Raw genomic sequence first — 24,785 nt, forward strand, 5'->3', positions numbered from 1 at the left:
GGCATATAAGACGCACTTTTTTGTCTCAAAGTTACCTTAAAAATATCCCCATGCGTCCTGCACGTTAGACTAAGGCAGGTTAGTTAGGCTTCACTGAGAAGAAACTCTTTATAAAGATGATCATCTCAATGCTTAGCAACCACAGGTGTTTTCTACAGTATGCAGACTTGATTTTATTTTTAAAAATAATATACACTAGTGTGTATATGCAGCAGATTTAAGAAACACCCGAGATCAGAAACATATAAAACTTTCGCGGGTTTGTTTACAGCTCAACTGGCTAACATCGTGAAGATATTTAGCGGTTTAGCAATTTAACAGTTTAGCATCCACACTATTCCAGCAAGCTAACGTACATGATCACTGGTGAACTGTCTGCTAACCTTCTGAAAGGCAATCATGACCACTTTGCTTGCCATCCATTCACTAACTAGCAAAGCAATCATGCTGGAGAGATGCTGGCTAGTGAAACTGCCAAGTCATCAAAACAGACTTTCGTCACGTATGGAAATTCAGTAACCCTAATTAGGTCAGTTACTTTTGTGATATTTTGTGAGTGTATATATGCAGCAGATATTAAAACATGCAAGTTCAAGAACACAAAGCATTCACGGGATTGTTTTCAGCTCAACTGGCCAATACCGTCAAGGGGTTTAGCGGTTTAGCAACTTAGCACTTTAGTGTCTAGCGTACACCCTACTCTAGCAAGCAAACGAAGTTACAGCTTCACTTTTTCAGCTAAGTGAAGTACTTTAGCAATGTCTATGCAACTCAGGGCACACCCAATTACAGTATTTTGTTATGAAAATAGGATAAAATTCACTGAGTAGCATTACTGATGCAATATCTGAAATAGCAGTGCCTGACGGGCATTCATATCAGCGTCCGCCATTTCTGCTGTATTCTTAGCAGACGAAGCGATCAGAATGATTGACAACGTTCACTCTCTGCATCTCTGCTGCCTAAGCAAAGCTCTCATGATCGGCAATGGGGATCATTTAGGCCGTAGCGTCCAAATTTGTTAGGTTAGGTTAGGTTAGGTTAGGTTGTAAAATCGTTTGCCATTTTGGATGTTACGGCCGAAACGACCAGAATCCTAAGGTGTAGGTGAGAGTTTGGTGTGGGTGTAGTTAAGGAAGTAGAAGTGGGAAGAGTCAGGCTAGGGAACTGATAATCCGCTTATTATAATCCCTTCAGCCCAGCAATGTATTTTATAGGGTAGTTTATTCATGCTCGCCATATGATTTTATTCAGTTCAGGAAACATGTACTGAGGAGGTCAATGTGGGCTGTATCAAATGCCCCAAGTCTGAATATCGCCTGTGCTCAGTTAAAACGATTGCCAAGTTAAAATCGTATGAAGTGTGGTATAAGCAATTCAATGGATGGTACTGAGGACCATTTACTGTATGAAAGTGACAGTGAAACAGTGATGATGACTGAGGTGATGACTTCCAGTGATGCTTCAGGACTCGGGGGAAGTAGTGATGAATTCTCAGGATTTGAAGACGAGTGAAATTTTCACCATGTCAGTAATATGAAGTGAATATAGGTTTTAGGTGATCATGACAGATGCAACCATGGAAAATTTAGGATCAATGGTGCTGTACACCTTTAGTCTTGCACTGACGATGTTTGGATGAATAAATTGTTTGAGATGTTTCATGTCCTTAAGTGATGATATTTATATTGAACAACCAAATACATTTTGATGTTTTTGGCATATAATAAAGCCACTGGGTACTCCAAAACGGACTGATGTAAATGTTTCAGAGGTGAGCGAATGTTGCATGTGGTGTGTACATGTGTGCGTGTGTGTACCATAGCGACTAGGAGGCAGAAGTGTTAAGACCAAAAATGGATGTTTTCACAGTACTCGAATGTTTTGAGATGGATGTTTGTTTTTAGCAAATTCTGGTAAGAGAAATATGCATTTTTAATTGTTGATGCTGCAAGGAAAACAGCTGACAGTAAGGGAGTGATACTGGGAGAAGAGGGTTGAGCCAGTTGTCTAGCACTTGGGATGCAGCAGTGTTGCTAAGAGATAGTTTCACCATTCTCTACATGTTTTGAGATGAATGTCTGTTTTTAGTAAATTGTGATCAGTGAAGAACGTATTTTTAACTGTTGATGCTGCAAGGGAAACATCGCTGACAGTGAGGAAGTGATACTGAGAGGAAGGGGTAGAGACTGCTGTCTAGCGACTGGGAGGCAGCAGTGTTACTAAGGTGTAACAATGGATGTTTTCACCATAGTCAGTATGTCTTGAAATGAATGTTTATAGTAAATTATGATCAGTGAAGCATACATTTTTAATTGTTGATGCTGCAAGGCAAACATAGCTGATAGTGAAGGAGTGATACTGAGAGAAGAGAGTAAAAACAGCTGTCTATCCTGTTCCCAAGCAGCCTTGCTATATTGAACTTTGGTTGTAAAACATTGTAATTTGTGTATTTACAAGTGCTACCTTTTTATATTATTTGTGGAGGTAATTACAGGTTAGTTAGAGTGCATGATTAATGATGGTAGTCGTCTGATATTGTGCTTGAGTCAAGGCAATGTGAGGAAATTCCGTAACAGGTGTGGAATATGACGGAGTTCTTTTAGGATAAATGAACTGATGTGAACATTCATTGTATTTTATGTTTTCGTCAGTGAATGAAAGAATAGAGTTTATTGACTTCATTTGTGGTTTTAAATTCATAAAATATTAAAAACAGTGTTTATATCAGTTTACTGATACATTTTTATCAACATAGTTGAGATGGCCTCGTGGTTTGAAGTCACGTTTTCTTAAGACGGGGTTTTGTTTTCTCTTTTCCTGTATCATTCTTTGTACATAAAAGAAGAAACTAAAGGATGATGAACAGTACTGAATAGATTCTGAAAGGTGAGTGTTGTATCTAAGTGATAGTGGCTCATATCAGTCACGTTTTGTCAAGAAGGGGCATTGTTTTCTTTTCCTGTACCGTTCTTTGTATATAAAAAAAGAAACCAAAGGCGGATGATCAGTAATGAATAGATTCTGAAAGGTGAGTATGTATCTGTGTGGTAATGGCTCTTATCAAGAAACCTTACTGCAGTCTTGGTTGGGGCAAACTTTTTTTTCACAGAACTGCCCTGCCAGAATTAGGGTGCGTCTTTCACAATGCTGCGTCTTACATGCCGCGAAATACGGTAATATGATCTTTCCAAGATAAGTCCCGAGTAAATGAAACCCCAAGCATGTTCAAGGATGATGCAGGATTAAGCTGAATATTATTAAACATTAGTGGGTATACCTGTGGAAGATTTTGTCGGGTTGATAGGTGTAAGAACTGAGTCTCAGATGCATTAAAAACAACCATATTATTTTTACCCCAGTCAGAGATACGAGCCAAGTCAGACATTAGGTGTGCCATAGCCTCATCCCTTATTTGTTGAAGTAACTGTTGAGATGGGCATTGCGGGAACCGAATGGAAAGGTGAAGGGTGGAGTCATTAGCGTATGAGTGGATAGGGTTAGATGTACTGCTTAGAAGATCATTGATGAATAAAAGGAAGAGAGTTGGTGATAGGACAGAGCCCTGAGGAACACCACTGTTGATAGATCTTGGAGAAGAATGATGGCCGTCTACAACAGCGGCTATAGAACGACCAGAAAGGAAGCTAGTGATGAAGGCACAGATAGAAGGATAGAGACCTTAAGAGGGCAGTTTGGAAATTAAAGATTTATGCCAGACTCGATCGAAAGCCTTTGAGATGTCAGGTGCAATGGCAAAGCTTTCGCCAAAGTCTGGAAAGGAGGATGACCAGGAGTCTGAAAGGTAGGTGAGAAGATCGCCAGTGGAGCGTCCCTGACGGAACCCATACTGACGATCGGAAAGAAGGTTGTGATATGAAAGATGCCTTAAAATTTTTCTATTGAGAATTGACTCGAAAACTTTTGAAATACAGGACGTTAAAGCAATTGGACGATAGTTGGAGGGTTGGGAGTGGTCACCCTTCTTTGGGACTGGCTGAATGAGAGCAAACTTCCAGCAAGAAGGAAAGGTACAAGTTGACAGACAAAGGCGAAAGAGTTTGCCTAGGCAGGGTGTAAGCACAGAAGCACAGTTCTTGAGAACAACAGGAGGGACCCCATCAGGCCCATATGCCTTGTTAGTACTGAGGCCAGTGATGGCAGAAAATACATCAACTGAAGAAATTTTAATGTCAGCCATGAGGAAGTCAGAGGGGGGAAGTGATGGAGGAACAGCACCGGAATCGTCTAAGGTGGAATTGGAGGAGAAAGTCTGTGCGAAGAGATCTGCTTTATCAGTAGAAGAAAATATAGGTTTTGTGGCAAAATAAATATGTTTGGGTGGTGAACATAAGCCAAGAATACACTTTTCTGGAGCACGTGGTGAGAGGCAGGGGAAGGGAGAAAAACGATGTTGTGGAACATGAAGCTTGTTGAAATTTACCACGAATCAAAGGATTAATTTACGTCAGCTTAAGCTATTTGTAATTTTGCTAAGATGTATAGTGGCAGGTTTTTTAACCCCCACTGCGCTCATCACCTCATATGAGGCAATATGCAGGCCACCCCTGGCTGTGCAGATCGCCTCATATGAGATGATATGTAGGCCACCCCTGGGTGCACTGATTGCCTCATGTGAGGCGATGGGTCTCCGCACCATAATTTCAAGCACAAGGAAGTGTCAGTGGTATTTGTGGGAACATTGACTCTTTCTCTACACCATCAGAGCTGTTGCCAAATACTGCATATTTAATAATTCAGTAACAAAATGAATGTGGTAAATACTCTTAACATAATTTAACTTTCGGCCCACCTCAGGCCATCATCATGTCTTACAATTGTCCTATATAGTCAGCACAGAGTTGATGAAAAGAAGAAACTAGGACTTTGTTAAAACATCAAACAAAATAAAAGCAAGTAAAATCAACCCTCCTCCCTGTATAAAACCTCTAAAAGAAATGCCAAGAACCACTCAGGGTCGACCTAAAGTAACTTACTCAAAGCCCCAACTGAAACAACACTTTTCTGTTCTAACACTAAACTCGAACCCCCTAAACTGAAGCAAACCAACCAAAATCACCTATAGATTCAAACTTAGAATCCATTAAGTACTATGAGCTACATTAATTTCAGGTCTTTACTTTTCTGTTAGTAATTTTTCTCCTAGTAAAGCATCAGCTGAATTACTGAGTGTAGTTACTACCTGAAAATTATTGTAAGAGAAAGGGTGGTCGTGGGTTAATGAATGCTCTCAGCTGAAAATGCCATCTGATGTAAATATTGCCCTGTTCTTTAGCTCGTTCCCATGTGTTCAGATATTCTTCTTTTGAATGAACGACTTGTACATCCAATATACCTAGCCTTACAACTAGGACATGTAAATTTGTAAACAACATCTAAACATACAGCAGTAGGCACCCTATCTTTGGGAATGAAAAAATTGTTTATCTTAAAGTCATTAGTAAGTATAATCCTAAAGTTTACTGATGGAAAACTGTTCTTTAATTCTTTAAGTACCAGATTGCAAAACTGATAACTGATTTTTCCACAGAAAGGCGTTTTAACATAATTAACTAATTTTTTAACCTCAAAACATACAGATTTACTTTTCAGTTTAGTATAGAGGAAAGACTTTAAATACTTATCATATATGCGTATCTGATAATTATTGTTCAGAAAATAATCCCTAAGTTTAAGAAATTCTTCTTGCAAAGTTTTATCATTCGAACAAACATTGTATGCTCTATTCAGTAAAGTTCTAACTGAATTAATATTGTATATCATGGGACAAAAACTTTACCAATTTAGGCCTTCACCTTTAAAAGTTGGTTTTCTGTGTACCCCTGTTACTAGTCCATCATTACTCTTAGCAATTTTTATATAAAAAAATGATATACTTCCATTATTTTCCAATTCTCATATGAACCTTATATTTTTATGTTGTTTGGGAATATAATGAAAAAACTTTTAATGAGCCTCTTCATTATTGAAAATTAGAAATAAATTATCTACATATCTCCTATAATAGAATGGTCTAAAGTCAACAGGACAATTATTTAACCATGAAATCTCCCTGTTGCACAAAAAAGCATTGGCCAAAATAGGTCCAAGACACGAGCCCATACTAATACCATCTACTTGATTATAAAGAACATTGTTAAACAGAAAACATGATTCTGATGTGGGAAAATCTAATAACTGTTGATTATAAAGAACATTGTTAAACAGAAAACATGATTCTGATGTGGCAAAATCTAATAACTGTCTAATCTGGGTTGCATCTATCTGTCTATCTATCTATTGCCAGATGCCCCAATCCCGTACGGTGTGGCCACGAACAAGTCGCCTCCACGTCGTCCTGTTCCCCGCCATTTCACTGCCCTGTTCCCAACTCACACCCCCCTCTCTCTCATATACCTCTCCACTCCATCCCTCCATCTCATCCTTGGCCTCCCCCTCCCTCTCCCCCCCTCCACCTCAGTCACACACACTCTCCTCATCAGCCTCTCACCCTCCATCCTTTCCACATGGCCAAACCACCTCAGTGTGTTCCTCCTAACGCTACCTATCACATCCAAATCCACACCACAACGCTTCTTTATATCCTCATTTGTCAGCTTGTCTCTCCATGCGACTCCACAGGCTCCTCTTAAATAACTCATTTCCACTGCTCTCACTCTTGACTTATGTCCTTCCAACAACATCCAAGCTTCATGTTCATACGTTAGAGTTGGTATCACAGTACAGTACTGTCATGTAGTAACTTTTTCACTTCCATGCTCACTTCCCTGTTTCTTATCACTGCTTTCAAGGAACCAGCAACCTTTCTTCCTTGTTGTTCCCATTCAAGCACTTCTCCCTCCAAACTTCCATCCTTACTCATCACACTCGCCAAGTACTTAAACGTACCCACATTTTCCAATTCCTCACCATCCAACCTCACTGTGCATTCACTGACTTCACCTCTCTCAAAGCCCATCACTTTACTCTTCCCGACATTCATCTTTTGATTCCGCTTCATACACACTCTCCCAAACTCATCCACCAAGTCTTGCAGCTCCCCTTCGTCTTCACTTAACAACACAGTTTCATCTGCAAACAACAGTACAGGGAGTTTCCAAACACTACCCTCTCTCACTAGGGCCACTCCAACATCCACTGCCCTACCTTGTCTCTCTTTTATTACCCCATCCATGTACAGATTGAACAACCATGGAGACACGACACATCCCTGTTTCAACCCAGCCTTCAAAGATAAAAATTCACTCAATTCACCATCCACATGCACTGCAGCCTTAGCACCATCATACAGACTCTTCACAGCATTCAACAACTTCCCATCTAATCCATAAATTATTACAGCACAATCCCAGTTAACCGGGTGGCTTGGGGAATTTACCTTCCCGGTTACAGATTTTTCCCGTATTTCTGATTTTCAAGTCAAATCTATACAAAGGCTATCACAGCAATAAATACAGTTCAGGTACTCACCAGTCACATTAGGGGTTACACTAAGAGATTCCGCCTGAAAAACTGCCTTGTAAACACTCACCATGGTCATAACGCACGTGTGCAATGTTTAGCAATTTGCAGTACTGCAAATTACACCAGTCCATTGTTTACCGAATTACTGTATTCATTATATGTACTGTACTCATAAAAATTGAAAAATAAAGTTAAGAAATAAAAGCTTGAACATTTATTAGTGAACTGATGATGTGTTAAGACTGCACTGTAGAATTATCACAACACCTGTGCCCCCACGTGAGTTTGTTTACGTTTCCAACTGTTCTTCTTCTTCCCCACCTGACCTCCATCACTCCACCCCTCACCCGCCACTCAGCTGTTTTGCAGAAAATAAAATAAATGATGTACGTATGAAATGCAGGCATATTATTTAATTATTTTTCTTCCAAGAAAGTAAACTTTCATTCCTATTAACATTTATATTCAGCCATTAGTGTTTTATAATGTTCGCCTTTTTCAAGTCTGTTGCATATGTCCAGCTTCTGTTTCAAGGTAAGCACGATACGCTTACGTTTAGTTTGCACTTTAGGCATTTTGGAGTGTACAAATTACCGTCTATCAGAGGAACACAATAGCAAGAGAGCTTGTTTACTGTCTGGTGGCAAAACGCAGACTGGTGATTTTTGGAGGGTGTGGAGGATGACTGAATTCAAGTAGGGGAAAGAGGGGGAGAGGAGGGGTGGTTAAGAGGATTTGCTAGGGATTTACATCAGCCGGAAATGCCTTCACCTCGCTTTGTCTGACTTCCCCCAGCCTCGCGTGACACAATCAAACGGCGGTTTGGCGGTCCATTCAGATTGGCGCACAGTTATAACTTACTGACATTTTTACCAGCCCTTGAATTTTCCCGTTGTTCTGAGTATTCCATTTGGATACCGGATAGCTGGGATTGTACTGTACTTGGTTTATAATTATCAAGAATTATGTCAATGGTTTCAGCCAATGGAACATTAGTAAATAGAGACTCTATATCATAACTGGTCATAACATAATGAGTGGGAAGTGTTAAAGATAAAATTTCATCCACAAATGCTTTTGAATTAGGAATTGTATACTCATTAGTAATCAGGGGAAACACAACAGGAAACAAAATTTTAGGTACGTTATATCCAGAGGTTTTTATAGAGGAAACAGTAGGTCTAAGTGAAACATCTGGTTTATGAATCTTTGGATTACTTACATTATTCCTGGTACTGAACCTGATGCATTTAAAATTATCTATGCCAATTTTACCCCTAACAGTCTGTTTAATTTATCTTCTAATAATGTTACTAAAAATATCTCCTTTCAGTGGTCTAAATTTTGAGTGAACCTCAAGGATGCAAGACATTTTTTTTTTGATAATCTACTTTATCCATTATAACTACCCTCCTCCCCTTATCTGGTTTCACAAAAATGATAGAGTCATCTAGCCCTAATTGTTTAAGTAAACCAATATCCTCTCTCTTAAATACTGAAGAATGAATATCATTAACTTTCCTACTCCCTATTCTGTAATTATTGTTACCCAAATCTTTGAGTCTTGTCAATTGTGATACCTGATGATGGTCTGAGGTTGGCCAAAAATTCGAATTACGTTAAGAGTATTTACCACATTAATTTTGTTACTGTTTTAAAAGTTGCGATGTCCAAAATCGCCTGTAGATGTCATACTTGTTCAATAATTCAGATGTGCAGGCCACCCCTGGCCATGCTGATCGCCTCATATGAGCTGATGGGTCTCCGTGCCATAATTTCAAGCACGAGGAAGCGTCATTGGTTTCCATGGGAATGTTGAGTCTCCCTCCACACCACCAGGAGCTGTGGCCAAGCCCTGCCGCACTGCAGTTGCCAAATACAGCACATTTAGTAATGCAGTGCAGTTTTCGTTTGTAGCCCAGCAATGGCGGATTCATGCCCGTCTACCTCCCACGGTGCTGGCAACTTATCGCCACCCTCACACCCACCCAAGAGGCAAAAATTACAAAACGATGAGAGTGATGAAGAGTTTGAGCTCAGAAACACTTAATCTGATGACAAAAAATCAACTTAATGTTGAAAAAAAAAGTCCTAAAGCAATGATTCAGGGAAGGTAATCGGGTTGATAAGAATTAGCATGGCGGAAGTTAATGATTTGTGTTTCATTGTTTCCTTAATTTCAAGTAATTATTACTTGAAAAGTTTGGAGCTGTGGAATTGTTCTGATTGTGAGCTTTTCTGATTTCTTGTTACTCATATTTATGATTTAAGAAGTTTTAAAATTATGTTTAAATGAATTAATGGTATGTTATGCATGCATTTGCTAACTGTAAGAAGCTTCTCTTAGTGTCAGAACTGTTGAAGAACTTTAGCTGCTGGTCCTTTTAGTCTGAGGGAGAGGTGTTGCAACAATGTTGTTAATATTTGGAAAAAATGCAGTGCAGGTATATTAGCTTGTCTCTCATCAGAAATAATAATGGAATATCAAAAATATGGAATGCTGCTGGTTTTCTTCGGTGAAATTAGTTCTGGAAGTTCAGTTGCTGTTTTTTTAATAATTTTTGCTCTCTCTCTCTCTCTCTCTCTCTCTCTCTCTCTCTCTCTCTCTCTCTCTCTCTCCCCAATCTTACTCTGCCCCTAATTGCTATTCTGTTTCATGTCCTGCCCTGCCATATCTTACCTTGCTCTTGTATCTTTCACACCATGTCTTTTCCTTTATCCCACCTTTTCTCTTCATTTCCCTTCCTTTCCTTTTTCTACACAGGGACAGCTTAAGCAGTCTGCACCTGTACGGCCACGGTTTGGGCTGAAAATGTTGCAGAAGATGGGATGGTCACCAGGCCAGGGCCTGGGCAAAAACAAGGAAGGCAGCACACAGCCACTTCTCATTGATGTTAAAGTCGACAAGACAGGTGAGTTATAACTGTATATGCTTGAGGTAGGGACCTAATGTGATTACTGGAATAATCCATTCAACCCAGAACTAAACGGAAGCCAGATCTGGATGCTGTGCAGATGCACTGGTTTTCACACTTTTGTGATAAACTGTCTGATACTTTCCCATAATTCACTGTGTGAGAATCACACCCCTTGCAAGTCATGTTCAGTTTGTTGGTGGTTGGTTTTTTATAGTATTGATTGGTATCTGTAGAGGAAGTTTTTCTGTATGGAAATATATGAATGTGTTTCTCTTCAAGAAAAAGGTTTGCAAGTGAGATGGTATAGAATTTGTTCTTGGTAGTTCTGTTGGGTGGTATATGGAAGACCTTATTACCTGTATGTTGTTTGTATACACTAACCACTGTGTATAATAATTACGTTCACTGTATGCAAGATGTCCCAGGAGGTAATGTACTAATTTTAGATGGTGATACATAGACCTGAATGTTCTGTTTACAGTATACCTACAAGCACTTCTAGCCGTTGCAGTCTGCATTATCAGTCCATTCTGTCCATGAGTGTGAACCTTTCGTTGTTTGACTCATTTTGAGCCACCAGTCTTGATAGGGGAGAGGGAGTTGAGAGATGTCAAGGACAAAGGGGGTGAGGGGGGTTGGGGGATGGCAAGTTATATAGCTTGGGGAGAATAAGTAGAATAGATGCATAGGAGAAATTAAGGATTTAACTATTCTGTTATATGAATTACAGGTACTCCTCTGTGTACATGAATATGGATATATGTAAAAACTAATTTTAAAGATAAACATTAAAAAAATATCTATTCTACCTGTTTAAAATGCATGCCAAGCCCTACCTCATTAGTCAGGCACCAGGTGGCATCTCTGCACTGCCTGCCCCTCACTTTGTTTTGCCAGTACACATGTGGTTATTGTTGTAGCCAGAGGTGCTCAGCTGTGTTTTTTTGTTATTTTTACTCTCAGCATGTCTCAAAAACGAAAGAGTAGTGGTGCTGGTGAGAGCAGCAGCAAAAAATGACACACTGTAGTGGTGGAAACAAAAGTATCATTAAGAGAATGGAGAGAGGAGAGAGGAAGAGTGATATGGCACGCGTGTTTGGTCTGGTGGACTTAGGTAAAAATTTGACCTATGTAAGAGCTGCAGGAACCAATTAATTACTTAAGTTGAGTAGTGCATGTTCACAGATGATTATGTTATGTTAAACACAGTGTTATGACAGTTTATTTTAGTAATAATGAGAGAATTGGTAGTACAGGCATACCCCAAGCTACGATACCCCTTTAACCAATACCCTGGCATAGCGATGGGGGTAGAAATACCACCATACCCTGTCTGACAATGGCCGGGCCCCGGTTTAATGATGAGTCTTCCGATGTCTTGTCCAGGAGTGAGAGGCCAAAATTTTGAATCAAGCTCGTTCCCGTGACCAGCTGAGCCCGTCTGGCTCCAACGATGCGCAGAAACATTCGTGCAGCCTCCACAGCCATCTCTTACCCTGCCCCATCCATATCATTCTTCTTGCACCGGATGTCTCTGAGTGAGGAACTCTCTTATGCTCGCCTATTCCGCATTCTGTTGCATCACCAATGTTATACAAGCTGTTATCATAGTGCACTGTAACTGCACGAGCAGTGCCATGAGTAGGGCAGTGATCCTAATAGACGAGTTTCCAGTCAAAATTTTTTTGAAGTTAGATACTTGTATGGGTAAAAGATACTCAGAAAATAACAATGTCAACCATTATTTCCAATAAAAATGTGCAAAAACATGAAAAAATAATAGATAAAGTAGCCGAAAAATCACGTGACACTGAAACGGCCTGTGATTGGTCGTGACGTCACTGCCCACACTGAGGCAGCATAGTCTGCTTGTTAATGTTTAACCAGGATACACTGTGCTTATTTCTGACCTCTAAGAATGTCCAGTGACAAGAGGAATAATTGCTAATGTTTCGTTCCAATGTGTAAGTGCACTGACAAAAGCACAGTAGGGAAATTATTCCTCTGTATACTAGCCAATAACAATAAACGAAAGCAGTGGTGGCTGGCTGCTCGTCGGAAGTTCCCAGTGCTGGAATGCAGTCTTTACTGTTGTGAAAATATTATATTCTTCATCATATAGGTTCATACACACCTAATTATCTGAAATTCAGTAAAAAAAACTATGCTTTATTTAATTATTAATAGAATATTAGGAGTCAGAGCGAAAACGTGCTAAGGTTAGCGGGTATTTCTACTTTAGATTGCCAACATGCCTTGACAGACATCTGTTTTGCACAGATACTGATTTAAAGTGCAAATAAGTGCATTTGTATGTTAAATTAATAATTATACAAAGCAGATGTCTGCCAAGGCAAGCTGTTCAGCTAAAGGAGAAACACTTCCGCTAATTTTGGCCCGTTTTCACTGTGAATCCAGATTTTTTAAAAGGTAAAATTAAATACAAAAATTTTACCAGATTTCGAATAATTAGGTGAGTATGAACCTCTGTGGTGATAAAATCTATAACACTTACCAACTAAAAAGTGCCAATTCGGTGTTGATTCGGTAAGTGACCGTCGATTCGGTAGTTGAGTCACTGAAACTTTTTTTTCTTCAGAAAACTAATAATGAAGAGGTCATATATTAAATATGAGCATAATACCATCATAAACTCATACGACTGATACTGTACGGCATACATTTAACACTTCCCACCTCATGAGGTACGAGCACTGCTCGGGAATGGTGTAGCTGTAAGTTACTTCTGGTCGATTTCACCACAATTTACTTACCTAACAGGTACCACCGATGTACACCATGAAAAATATTCCTTCACAACATACCTGAAGGGGGTAGTTTGGATCTACGGTGGCCATATAGGTACAACTATCATCTCTGTTACTGGTAAAGTATTGTGTGGTGGATTGGAGCGTCGTCTGCAGTGTGAATGCTGATGTCATCGCCAACATGGCGGCTCCTTCCCTCCAGCCGCAGAGAATTAAAGTTATCATGTCTTGTTCAGTGCAAATGCTAAATTAAATTAAGAGATACGTATACCTTAAGTTTTTAAGTACATGGCAGAGTGCACTGGCCATGTTTACCCAAAACCGACAACTCGTCTATTGTGTGTGGAGTGTGATTTTATGTGAATTTTGGCCTAAATAGGTGTAATCATGTCTGGTAAGGGCGCTGCTTGTGGTGGTGCTAGTGTTGGTGCTATAGCCTATTTCACGGGAGAAAAGAAATTGCCGTTCGTCAACCCTCTTCCAAACTGTTCGATTTTGTGCATTCTTGTTGTGAGTAGCTAAATGATATATGGTGATGTTAAGAACTGTCTAAAATATCAAACTTACAGTAACCATGGGTGAAGCTTATAACATCATTACTGTACTTACAATTTGCGAGGCTGTAGGGAGCATAGGCCTAGTGTAGGTGTGGTCATGTGCAAGCATCGTTCAGTCAGGCTGACTCGCATTTTCCACAGCAATCTGTCATCTGAGCAACTCTGTGACACCAACATCATTATTGTCATTATGTCATCATTTCATTCTCAGTAATTATTAGAAAATACTATAGAAGGTTATGTAAACCTTCTCCTGATGTATTACGCAATAACATGATACTGGGAGACGTCTGTGTCATTATTTAATCAGTCAGGTGCTCGGCACTACTTTATTAAGCGCATGACAACTGTCAGGCACCCCATGAAATATAAATTTGTTTGCTTAGCTTTTGGTTATTTCATCAGCTGCATGACTGCTAACACTTACGTTACATTTATGTTTGTGTTTAAAAAAGCTAAATATATTTTATTCTATTGTTTTTCAGTGAAGGCTGCTGTGTTTAACATCACTGTGTATTATTTAGCTACTCACAACAAGAATGCACGAAACTGGACGGTTTGGAGTAGGGTTGCCGAACGGCGATTTCTTTTCTCCCGTGAAATAGGCTATGTTGGTGGTAGTGGTGACCCTAATCGGGGGTGGTAAGTGGCCTGCTAGTGTTGTTGATTGTGATGTTCCTGCAAAGCATGTTCATGAAACGGTGTCTCTGGAAGTAAAATTAGATACTCTTAAGCGCCATGGCAGGGATGAGGCTGCATTTGCCATCACCCTGGCTCTCCATATGGCCCAGTCAACTGTCTCCACCAATATCAAGAAGGAGGAGGTCATCAAGGCTGTCACTGGGGAAGTTGCAACCTTCACTGCCTCACGTCTCACTCGCCATAGAGAGCCTTTGATGGAGGAGCTGGAGTGGATGCTTCACACGTGGGTGGAGGACCAGAACAGGAGGAAGGCGCCCATGAGTAAGGTGGTCATATGCATGAAGGCTCTCTCACTGTTGGAGGAAATTAAGGTGAGGCGGAATCTTGATGATAGCGAGACATTTAAGGCTAGCCTTGACTGCTTTGAGAGGCGGGCAAGCTTGCACTACATCAGGACGTATGGTGAGGTGGCGAATGCAGATACAGTGGTGGTGGCAGTTTTCCCTGATGAGCTGAAGCGCATCATTGCGGAAGGTGGTTTTAGCTCAGAGCAGGTTTTGAATTTTGATGCGACTAGGCTCTTTTGGAAGAGAATGTCCTAAAAGACATTTCTTGCAACAGAGGAAAAGTCTTCGCTATGGTCCAAGGCCTCGAAAGACCAGCATACACTGCTTGCTGGGAGGCAACACCGAGGGTGACCTCAGATTAAAGCCACTGCTTGTCTATCACTCCGAAAACCCCAAGGCTCTGGTAGGGTATGTTAAGGAGAATTTTGGGGCTATTTGGAGGTTCAGCTAAAAGGCCAGGCTGACATCCAGTAGCTGTTCAGTATATTTCCATATGTACCTCTCTCGTGTTCTCAAAAAGTATGCCTCGAGTGAGAACTTGGCGAACAAATTTCTCATGGTGTTAGACAATGCACCTAGTCACCCTCCTGCGATGAAACTCTGGGCAAGCAACATAGAAGTTGTGTTCCTTCCCCCCAAAACTACGTCCTTGTTGCAACCCATGGACCTGGGGGTGATCGCGATGTTTAAGGCGTATTACCCCCGCCACACTGTGCAGCAGTTGGTGAGGATGTGTGACAGCAACGACAAGGTGGCGGTGCAATCCTTCTCTAAAGGCTACAGTATATGCCACGCCATCGAGAACATCACAGCTGGATGGCAGGAAGTACACCAGCCCACCAAGAACAGTGTGGGATGGAAGATGTGGCCGGAGTGTGTTCACTCCTTCATTGGCTTTCCCAAGAGCATGCGAGCTCTGCCAGTGGAACGAGTGCAGCAGGAAATTGTTCAATTGTCGCATGAGGCAAGCTTCAGGGAGATTGACGAGCAGGATGTGCAGGAGGTCCTGGAAAACCACAGGGAGGAGCTCAGCAGTGAGGAGCTCCTTAATATAGAGATACATCAGATGCACCAAGAGGCACTGGAGGAGGAGGAGGTAGTTCGTGAGGTGCGAGCCCTCAGTATGAAAATTCTGAGGGAGATGGTAACCAAGATTGACAAGGTCATCGCACCTATGCACACTCATGACCCTCTCCTAGGACAAAGCAGGGATGCATCTGATCAACTGGAGGAGGGGATGATGTACAGGACAATGCTGGAGGAAAAGAAGATGGCGGCCAGGAAGACTACAATCACTGCCTTCTTCAAACAGGCCCCCACCACACCAGGAACCCACAAAGGATTTCCCCAGCCCTCGACCAGCAGAGCATCTCCTCAGCCCTCAACCAGCAGAGAAATGCCCAGGGCCTTCTTCCACTGAGTACGTGCTCAGCCTGTAATGCTGGACCTCACCTCTAGCCAATCCCAGTCTCCCACGTCACCTGATTCTCCACTGCAGCACTCTGCTACTCCATTGGTACCTTCCTCACCCCAGCATTGATCTCCCACACCATTTCAGCCAGGGCCTCTGTCTCCCTCGCCACCACGTGAACCATTGAATCTGTCTTCATCACTACCTCGCCAGTCATCGCAGCGGTCTCCCTCGCCACCACGTGAGCCACCGAATTTGTTTCCTTCACTACCTCGTCAGTCATAGCGATCTCCCTCTCCACCTCATCAGTCATGGCAGCTGTCTCCTTCACCAACTCCTATGTCATCGCATCACACCCCATCGCCACTGCCTGAACCATCACATCACACTCCATCGCCACTGCCTGAGTTATCGCATTGCACCCTATGTCACCCCCAGAGCCAGCGCATCAGTCTCCCACTACTATCACCCCACCTTGCCAGGCTTCCCCCCACCCCTCTGACTCTCCCCTGGGAGATGGGGTTTGAGGGCTTTGGGGAGGATGTGCTAAGGAGCACCACATGTCCTCTAGCCTCAGAGGGGGATAGCAAGGATGACAACCAGGACCGGACATGGACTTACAAGAAGTAAGTGGTGAGAGGTGTTTAATATTTTCTTACAATTTTTTAATGATTTTCAGATTTTATTTGTTGGTTTTCATCAGTTATTTACAGGTATTAGACTTAGGTTGGCATCTTTTACAACTGTTAGTCGATTTATATTGGCTTTAAATTTTTTTTTGGACTTATTAGAGTGGGTTTAGGACTTGGTTGGGTGGAAAACCCAAGGCTCATGAACACATTCCTGTACTGTAATCCCTCATTTATCCAGACGTGCATTATCTGGACCTGTTCATTATCTGGATAGTGGACTTTGGCTCTATGAAAACATTATCCGAATTTACTCACTGTTATCCAGACATAAGTCCCCAAGAACTCAGCAGGCCAGCCGACACGTTCAAACATTCATTATCGTGGCTTCTGGGCTCGAGCAGTGAGTGGAATATAGGCTGTAACCCACAACCAGACCTAAAATGTCCGTCCACCCCTGTGCTGAGTGGTCAGAGTCATGAGCTGGTCCGATCAATCCCAGTGAACCTCCAGCACCTGAGTAATATGATTGTAACCCACAAGTGGTGTCAAAATGTCCGTATGCATCCTCACCGAAAGTCCAAAACCACGTGCCCGCCGGGCTAAGTCTTTCCCAACCACTGCCACGCATCGAACACAGACCTCAAGTCACGAGTACATGTTCAGTGACAGTAGCCGTCTGCCTCTCTAATGAACATCCAAAGCCGCCCGGTCACTGGGATGTTTGTTTCTGAATGGCTGCCATGTGTCTAACAGACCACAAGCCATGAGTAAATATGGTAAAAGCACTCATTTGCCTCATGACAGAAGGGTGAGAATCCTGGTCACAGCCTTGCCGCTCCCCCCCATCTGTCCTTCCTTCATACCCTCTCAGCTCCCCCCTCACTCCCTCAGTCCCTCCCCTCCTTCGCGCTGATAGCACAGACTCATTAGTTTTTTCATGTGTTTGCTATTTATTTGAATACTATTGGTCATATCAAAATTCTGAAGTGACCACAAGAAAGCTCATGAAGTTCTGCAACTAGACATTTGCTTAACTCTTGGAAGGTGCTGGCAAGATTTTGCACTAGGATGGTGGGAAGATATATAAAGGTAAGTTTTACTCTTGATCACTATTTATTCTCACTGCATTCCTGTACTTTTACTGATCAGTTTTCTGTGTTGTTATTAGCTTATGTTATAGTATATACACCAGCGAAGATGATGGTATACCATTTATACCAGTTTAACCAATTTATGGTGGCATATTTCGTCTTGGAATTTTTTTGTGTCCCGGGAACAGTTATAACTGGTGTCAGATAACTGATTTTCCAACTGTCCTGAGTTTTTTTGTTGATGTTTGTTTATGCATTGTTTCCTTGGTGTTTAGCATAAATATGGATATTCCTGTGTGTATTTTGATGTCTAATATGGCAGATTGACCTGAAAACAATGCCAAAGTTAGGAGGGATATAGTACATACAGTATGGTATAGGTAGGATGTTTTTTGGTTTTCAGTAGTTTTTTTTTTCATGGTTTTCTTGGTGTTTAGCATTGTTTTGGATATTCCTGTGTGTGTTTTGATGTCTAAATATTGCAGAATAACCAGAAAACATTCCCAAAATTAGGTGGGGTACTGTACATCCAGTTGTGTATAGGTACGGTGTTTAGGGGTTTTCTGTAGTTTTTATCATGGTTTTCTTGGTGTTTAGCATTACTTTGGATATTCCTATGTGTGTTTTGTTGTCTAAATATGGCAGATAGACCTGCAAACAGTGCAAAAATTAGAAGGTGTACTGTACAGTACATACAGAAGTGTATAGGTAGTGTGTTTTTTAGTTTTCAATTTTTTTTCATGGTGTTCAGCATTACTTGGATATTCCTATGTGTGTTTTGATGTCTAAATATGGCAGATTGATCTAAAGACAGTGCCAAAATTAGGAGGGGTACTGAACATACAGTAGTTTATAGGTAGGGTGTTTTTTGGTTTTCATTATTTTTGTGTGTGTGTGTGTGTGTGTGTGTGTGTGTGTGTGTGTGTGTGTGTGTCTTAAAAATGATTTTGGATAATGCTGTGTGTGTTTTGATGTCTAAATATGCCTGAATGACCAGAAAACACTGCCAGAGTAAGCAGAGATATATACTGTACAAATAAGTTAGGTACAGGTTGGAGGTTGGGTATCGGTATTGTCTGGGTATAGTAGGGGGGATATTGTGGATTATCCAGACATTGCCACTACCCTGACATGCCTTTGGCTCAATAGGAGCCCCCACAAACTCCTGAAAGTTGCCACTGTTCGCCGGATCACTAAATTGCTTGGGGTTACTACCCACTCAGAGCTGGTATACCTTCCTTTTAAAAAAATTTTGTCGGGATTATTACTCATGCATAAAGCATTATACCAGTGTTATATTCATCGTAGATATTTTACTGATGCTCTTAATGAGATTTACGCTGAAAAGCTCCATGGAGTTTACTAAAAAGCATGAAAGCCTACTGTGTGTTTTTGCATTCAGCACATTTTTACCAAGTGTTATGAATCTCAGTTGTTGGAAAAATATATCATACAGTTTCCAGAGATCGTAATCTTTCATCTGGCAAATCCTGACATGATTCTATCCATTATACTCTTAATAATAGTAAGAACTGTATGGCCAAAATCACTCGGGGCCGAGATCAGCCGACCCGAATTTTTAAAGGCATGATATTCCTCTTGCTTTGAGAAAACGTCTGAGTTCTGCTACAGTCTATTTTTCCACATACTGTATATTTTACCTGCACAGTGGACCATGACACCATATTTTCCATAATCATCGTGTAATTTCAAAAGGTGTGGGAGTTAGGTGTGGTGTATACACACCATCAGCGCCACTGTGGGCCCCTGGTGGCGGTCGCACAAACTACTCCACGCTACCCATAAGAAAGCGCCTCCATATGAGCTCAGTGGGTTCATACGATCTTCGATTGTTTAAGTGCCATATTTCCCTCATTTCTTGTGAAAGATACAATTTCTTTATACACATTTACAATTTTTCCTTACAGATGTACATTCACCACCTGTGAAAATGACTGTGATCAATACTCAGGCAGTACAATAATCGCCTGTAGACTGTCCCTAAACTGAGATGGGTGCGACCTTCCATTTCTATTATATTTTGATAAAGAAACCATTTTGTCTCCAGTATTATATGTAGATAAATCCAAACATCCTATTTTCAGTAAAGTAACACAAAAATTGTATTACAGAGGGTTATTCAAGTTGACCCCACTTTTGCATTTTACATCAAGTTATCTGGCGAGCGGTGGCATCTTTTTCCAGTTTGTGGGGGCTCCTATTACGTCAGATAATTTAGGGATTACTATACTGTACTTTACATGTTAAATCTACCCTGATTTATGATATCCAACCTAGCAATGGGTTTTTACTTAACCAACTGCATCGTTAAACTGGGGTATGCCTGTAACAGCTCAATGTAAATATCTCAGCAATGCATGTTCACAGACACACACACACACACACACACACACACACACACACACACACACACACACACACACACATGTGCACACACAGAGTAACAAACACAATACAGGAAAGGGAAGGATGGATGGACAGTATCTATTTAGATTTCAAGAAAGCTTTTGACACAGTACCACACCAAAGACTTTTATGGAAACTGTACCATCAAGGAGGAATTCGAGGCAAACTGTGTTGTTGGATGCAAGACTTTCTCATAAAAAGAGAAACGAGAACAGTACTAAGAGGAAACTACTCATCATGGAAAGAAGTGACTAGTGGAGTACCACAGGGTTCAGTGCTGGCACCAATCATGTTTTTAGTGTATATAAATGATATAAACAGTAACACTGGAAATGAGAGCTGTCTGAATATGTTTGCAGATGATGCAAAAATACAAAGGAGAATTACTAACACAGACACTTGTAAAGAGCTACAAGAAGAATTAAATAAACTTCATGAATGGAGTAGTACATGGCAAATGGAATTCAATGTGGACAAGTGTCATGTAATCAAGTTTGGTAAAAGTGGAAAAAGACCTGATTGGGATTATAAGTTAGGAAATAAAACCCTATACACATCAGAAAGAGAGAAAGACCTAGGTGTGATTATCAATAACAGATTATCTCCGGCTGACCACATCAGCGAGAAGGTACGGAACATGTATACACTGCTTGCAAATATGAGAATAGCATTCACATACATAAATGAAGACATGCTAAGAAGGATAATAACATCATTCATTAGACCAACCCTGGAATATGCATCAGTAGTCTGGAGTCCTCATCTCAAAAAGCACATAGACAAGATTGAAAAAGTTCAAAGGGCTGCTACAAGATGGATACCAAGCTTAAGGGACCTAAGTTACGAAGAAAGACTAAATAAACTGAATCTCCCAACACTACAGGAGAGAAGGAAAAGAGGTGACATGATAATGCTATATAAGTGCATATCAGGGAAGGAGAAAATAGACATAAATGATTACTTAACATATGGAGAAGCATCAGCAAGAGGACACTGCAAAAAACTGCATAAGAAGAGAGGTGATAAAGATGTAAGGAAATTCAGTTTCCCAAACAGAGCAATTGATCAATGGAATGGACTACCGAATGAAATAGTGTGTGCCAAAACAATTCACAAATTTAAGGATATGTACGATAAATATGGTTTAAGACACGGGACAGTATGAGCTTGACTCATTCCTGTAAAGATACAATTAGGTAGGTAAGAACATGCACGCACACACACACACACACACACACACACACACACACACACACACACACACACACACACACACACACAGGAGCGAACAACCACAGCGAACGAACATGTCTTGACTGCTCCCAGGCCAAGGCTCAGCCACCGCTGCAAACCATAAGTAGTTTTCAGTAATTATGTTTGTCCTGTCTCCTATAGTCTTGTTTTCAGTTTAAAATATTGTAAGTTAATATAGACTTCAAAAAATGTAAAGATTTATTGGCAAGAGTGTACATGAATGTTTGTAGTCTTTTCGGTAACAGCTGTTTTGGTACTGTATTTGTAACCAACCTCAATCATGGCCGAAAATGTAAACACAGAGGGACTCGAATTTCCAGGATTTGATGGAAATACTAATGTCATGGATCTGGTTAAAACATTGATTATGAGGATTAGTGAACTTGAAAAGAAAGTGGAGAATCTAGTGTTAAAAGATGTGTCCGAGAATAGGGAGATTACTATACAGAGTCTGATTCAGTCTAATGAGACGGTGAAAGAAGAGATAAGAAATTTGAAGCGTGAAAATGTTGAATTGAGGAAAAAACTAGAAGAGAGTACTAATAAGACAGAGAAGGTGAGCAGTGTATTGGAAGAGCATAAGGCAAAGTGGGGACACGTAGAAAAAGAACAGAAAGAAGTGGTCAGCTTAAGAGAAATCGTCCAGGAAGAAAGAGAAATGAACAAGATAAAATTGGAAGAAAATGTAGTGAGAATACTGAAGAAAAAAGAGAAAATAATGAGAGAAACTATAGAAAGGAACAGATGCGTGGTAATATTTGGAAACAGGGAAGAGGAAGAGAAGGTTAGATCCGTGAGACTCGAGAAAGACACGAACCTGGTAAGAGGAATATTAGGTAAGATTGATCCCGAAGGAGACAAGTGGGTAAAAGAAATTGAAGAAGTAAGGAGAATAGGGCCTTATAAGTAAGGGGAAACAAGACCAATGAGAGTCAAGTTTTCAGCAGTAAGTGTAGTAGATGATATACTTAAAGTGACCTGGAAATTAAGCAAAGAGGCAGGGATGAAAAATATTATAATAAGAAAAGATCTGAATGAAGAAGAGAGAGAAGTTTTAAAATATTTGAAGGAAGAAGTAAAAGAAAAAAATGATAAGAGGACAGAGGAAGAATGTAATACTTTTTTTGGAGAGTAATGGATATGAAAGTAAGGAAGTGGTATTTAAGGAAATAGAAGTGAAGGAAACTAAGGGGGATGGCTGTGAAAGATCAGAAGTTGAGGAAGTGTTACTGACGGAGAGTAGGAGAGAAGAGGGTATAAAAAACATCAAAAATAATTTGAAGGTGATGTACACTAATGTTGATGGTTTAATATCGGCAAGGCTCGAAATTAACGATTTCTTGAGAGAACATGAACCTGATGTCATGTGCTTTGTAGAGACCAAATTAAGAGAAGATATTGATGTTCATTTGGGAGATGGTAAATACAAACTCGGGAGAAAAGACAGAAAAGAAAAAACGGGAGGAGGAATGATGATAGCAGTGAAGAACAACATAAATGTAGATACCGTGGAAATGGGAGAAGGCAGGGCTGAAGTGATATATATGAAATTAGAAACTGGAGAGAATGTTAAGAGAGATATGGCAGTAGTGTATGTTTCCTCTAAGACGAGAGCATGGAATGATGACGAATACCAGGAGATGTTGTCAGATATGGCTAGCTATTTACAAAACATAATTAAGAAAAGCAATAATATAATTTTGGTGGGTGACTTTAATTGTAAAGAGGTGAACTGGGAGGAATGGTACTCGGGAGGCGGCGAGGATTCGTGGGTCACTATGTTATTAAATATAATAATGAATAATGTGATGACGCAATGGGTCAGAGAAGAGACACGGTTCCGAGGTGAGGACACACCTGCTAGGTTAGATTTACTGTTTACCAAAGAACCCGATGTAATAGAATCATTGCAATATCTCAGTCCTTTAGGAAAAAGTGATCATGTGGTCATTGAGTTCCAGATGATAATAGGGAACGTCGAGCCAAGAGATGAGCTTCATCGACAGGGAAGATACAACTTTGGGAAAGCAAATTTTACAAGATTGAGAAACTTTTTTGAAAATGCAGATTGAAGAAAATTCAGAGAAACAAGAGAGATACAGAGGAAGTGGGATATTTTTCTAGATCTATATCATTTGGGAGTGGAAAATTTTGTACCAAGAGTAAGAGGGAAAGAAAACAGGAAAAAGGAGTGGTTTAATAGAAGGTGTATGACAGCAAAAAAAGAGAGAGATAAGGCATGGAACAAATGGAGAAAGAGAGGTAACAACAGAACAAAGGAAGAATATAAAAGAATTAGAAATGAATACACAAGAATACGTAGAGAAGAAGAAAGGAATTTTGAAAAAGGTATAATATACAAATGCAAGGATGAACCCAAACTGTTTTATAGATTTGTTAATGGGAAACTGAAACAAAAGGAAGGAATCACCAAATTGAAAGTAAAAGGAGAGGTCTATAAAGATGCAGCAATGCAAGCTGAAATAATGAACAAATGTTTCCAATCGGTTTTCACTAATGAAAAAGAGTTTGTGGAAGGGGAGGGAGTGATTAGAAATGTACTGGTGATAAAAGATATAAAAATGGAGGTACAGGAAGTGTATAAATTACTGGAAACTCAAGATGTAAGGAAAGCCCCAGGACCTGATGGAATTTCTAATTGGGTACTGAAGGAATGCAGAGAACAACTGGTGGATAAAATTCACAGTTTAATCGTGTGTTCTCTGGAAAAGGGGAAAGTGCCACAAGAATGAAAGAGGGCAAATGTGGTACCAATTTATAAGGGAGGAAACAGGGAAGAACCCCTGAATTGTAGACCAGTGTCTCTAACCAGCATGGTTGCAAAACTGTGCGAGAGAATCCTGAAAGACAGATGGATAAAATATCTAAAAGAGATGAATATTTTGGCTGGATGTCAGTTTGGATTCAGAAGTGGAAGGTCATGTGTTTCTAACTCTTTGAGCTTTTACTCAAGAGCGATTGATGTGGTACAGGAGAGAGATGGTTGGGTGGATTGTGTGTACTTAGAGAAGGCTTTTGACAAGGTACCTCATAAGAGACTAATGTGGAAAATAGAATATATAGGAGGACTGAAGGGGAAACTTCTGGAATGGATGAAAGACTTTTTGAGAGACAGACAAATGAGGACAGTAATAAAAGATAGGATGTCTGGATGGAGGGAAGTAACAAGTGGAGTCCCCCAAGGCTCGGTGTTGGCGCCAGTAATGTTCCTGATTTACGTAAATGATGTGGT

General features: G+C 40.5%; 1 protein-coding gene across 2 annotated transcripts in view; it reads left to right on the forward strand.

Annotated features, from left to right (window-relative positions):
* Positions 1-24,785, forward strand: part of LOC145401924 (protein Son-like) — a 450,784-nt gene that overhangs the window by 273,750 nt on the left and 152,249 nt on the right. For both annotated transcript variants that reach the window (XM_080274033.1, XM_080274040.1), the window contains exon 6: positions 10,250-10,397. In XM_080274033.1, coding sequence (XP_080130159.1) covers positions 10,250-10,397 — 148 coding nt within the window. The remainder of the gene's footprint in view (positions 1-10,249; positions 10,398-24,785) is intronic.

This window comes from Coenobita brevimanus, chromosome 6, assembly GCF_032717465.1.
Source record: "Coenobita brevimanus isolate Jiangsu-jjx chromosome 6, ASM3271746v2, whole genome shotgun sequence".
NCBI classification, from domain to species: Eukaryota; Metazoa; Arthropoda; class Malacostraca; order Decapoda; family Coenobitidae; genus Coenobita; species Coenobita brevimanus.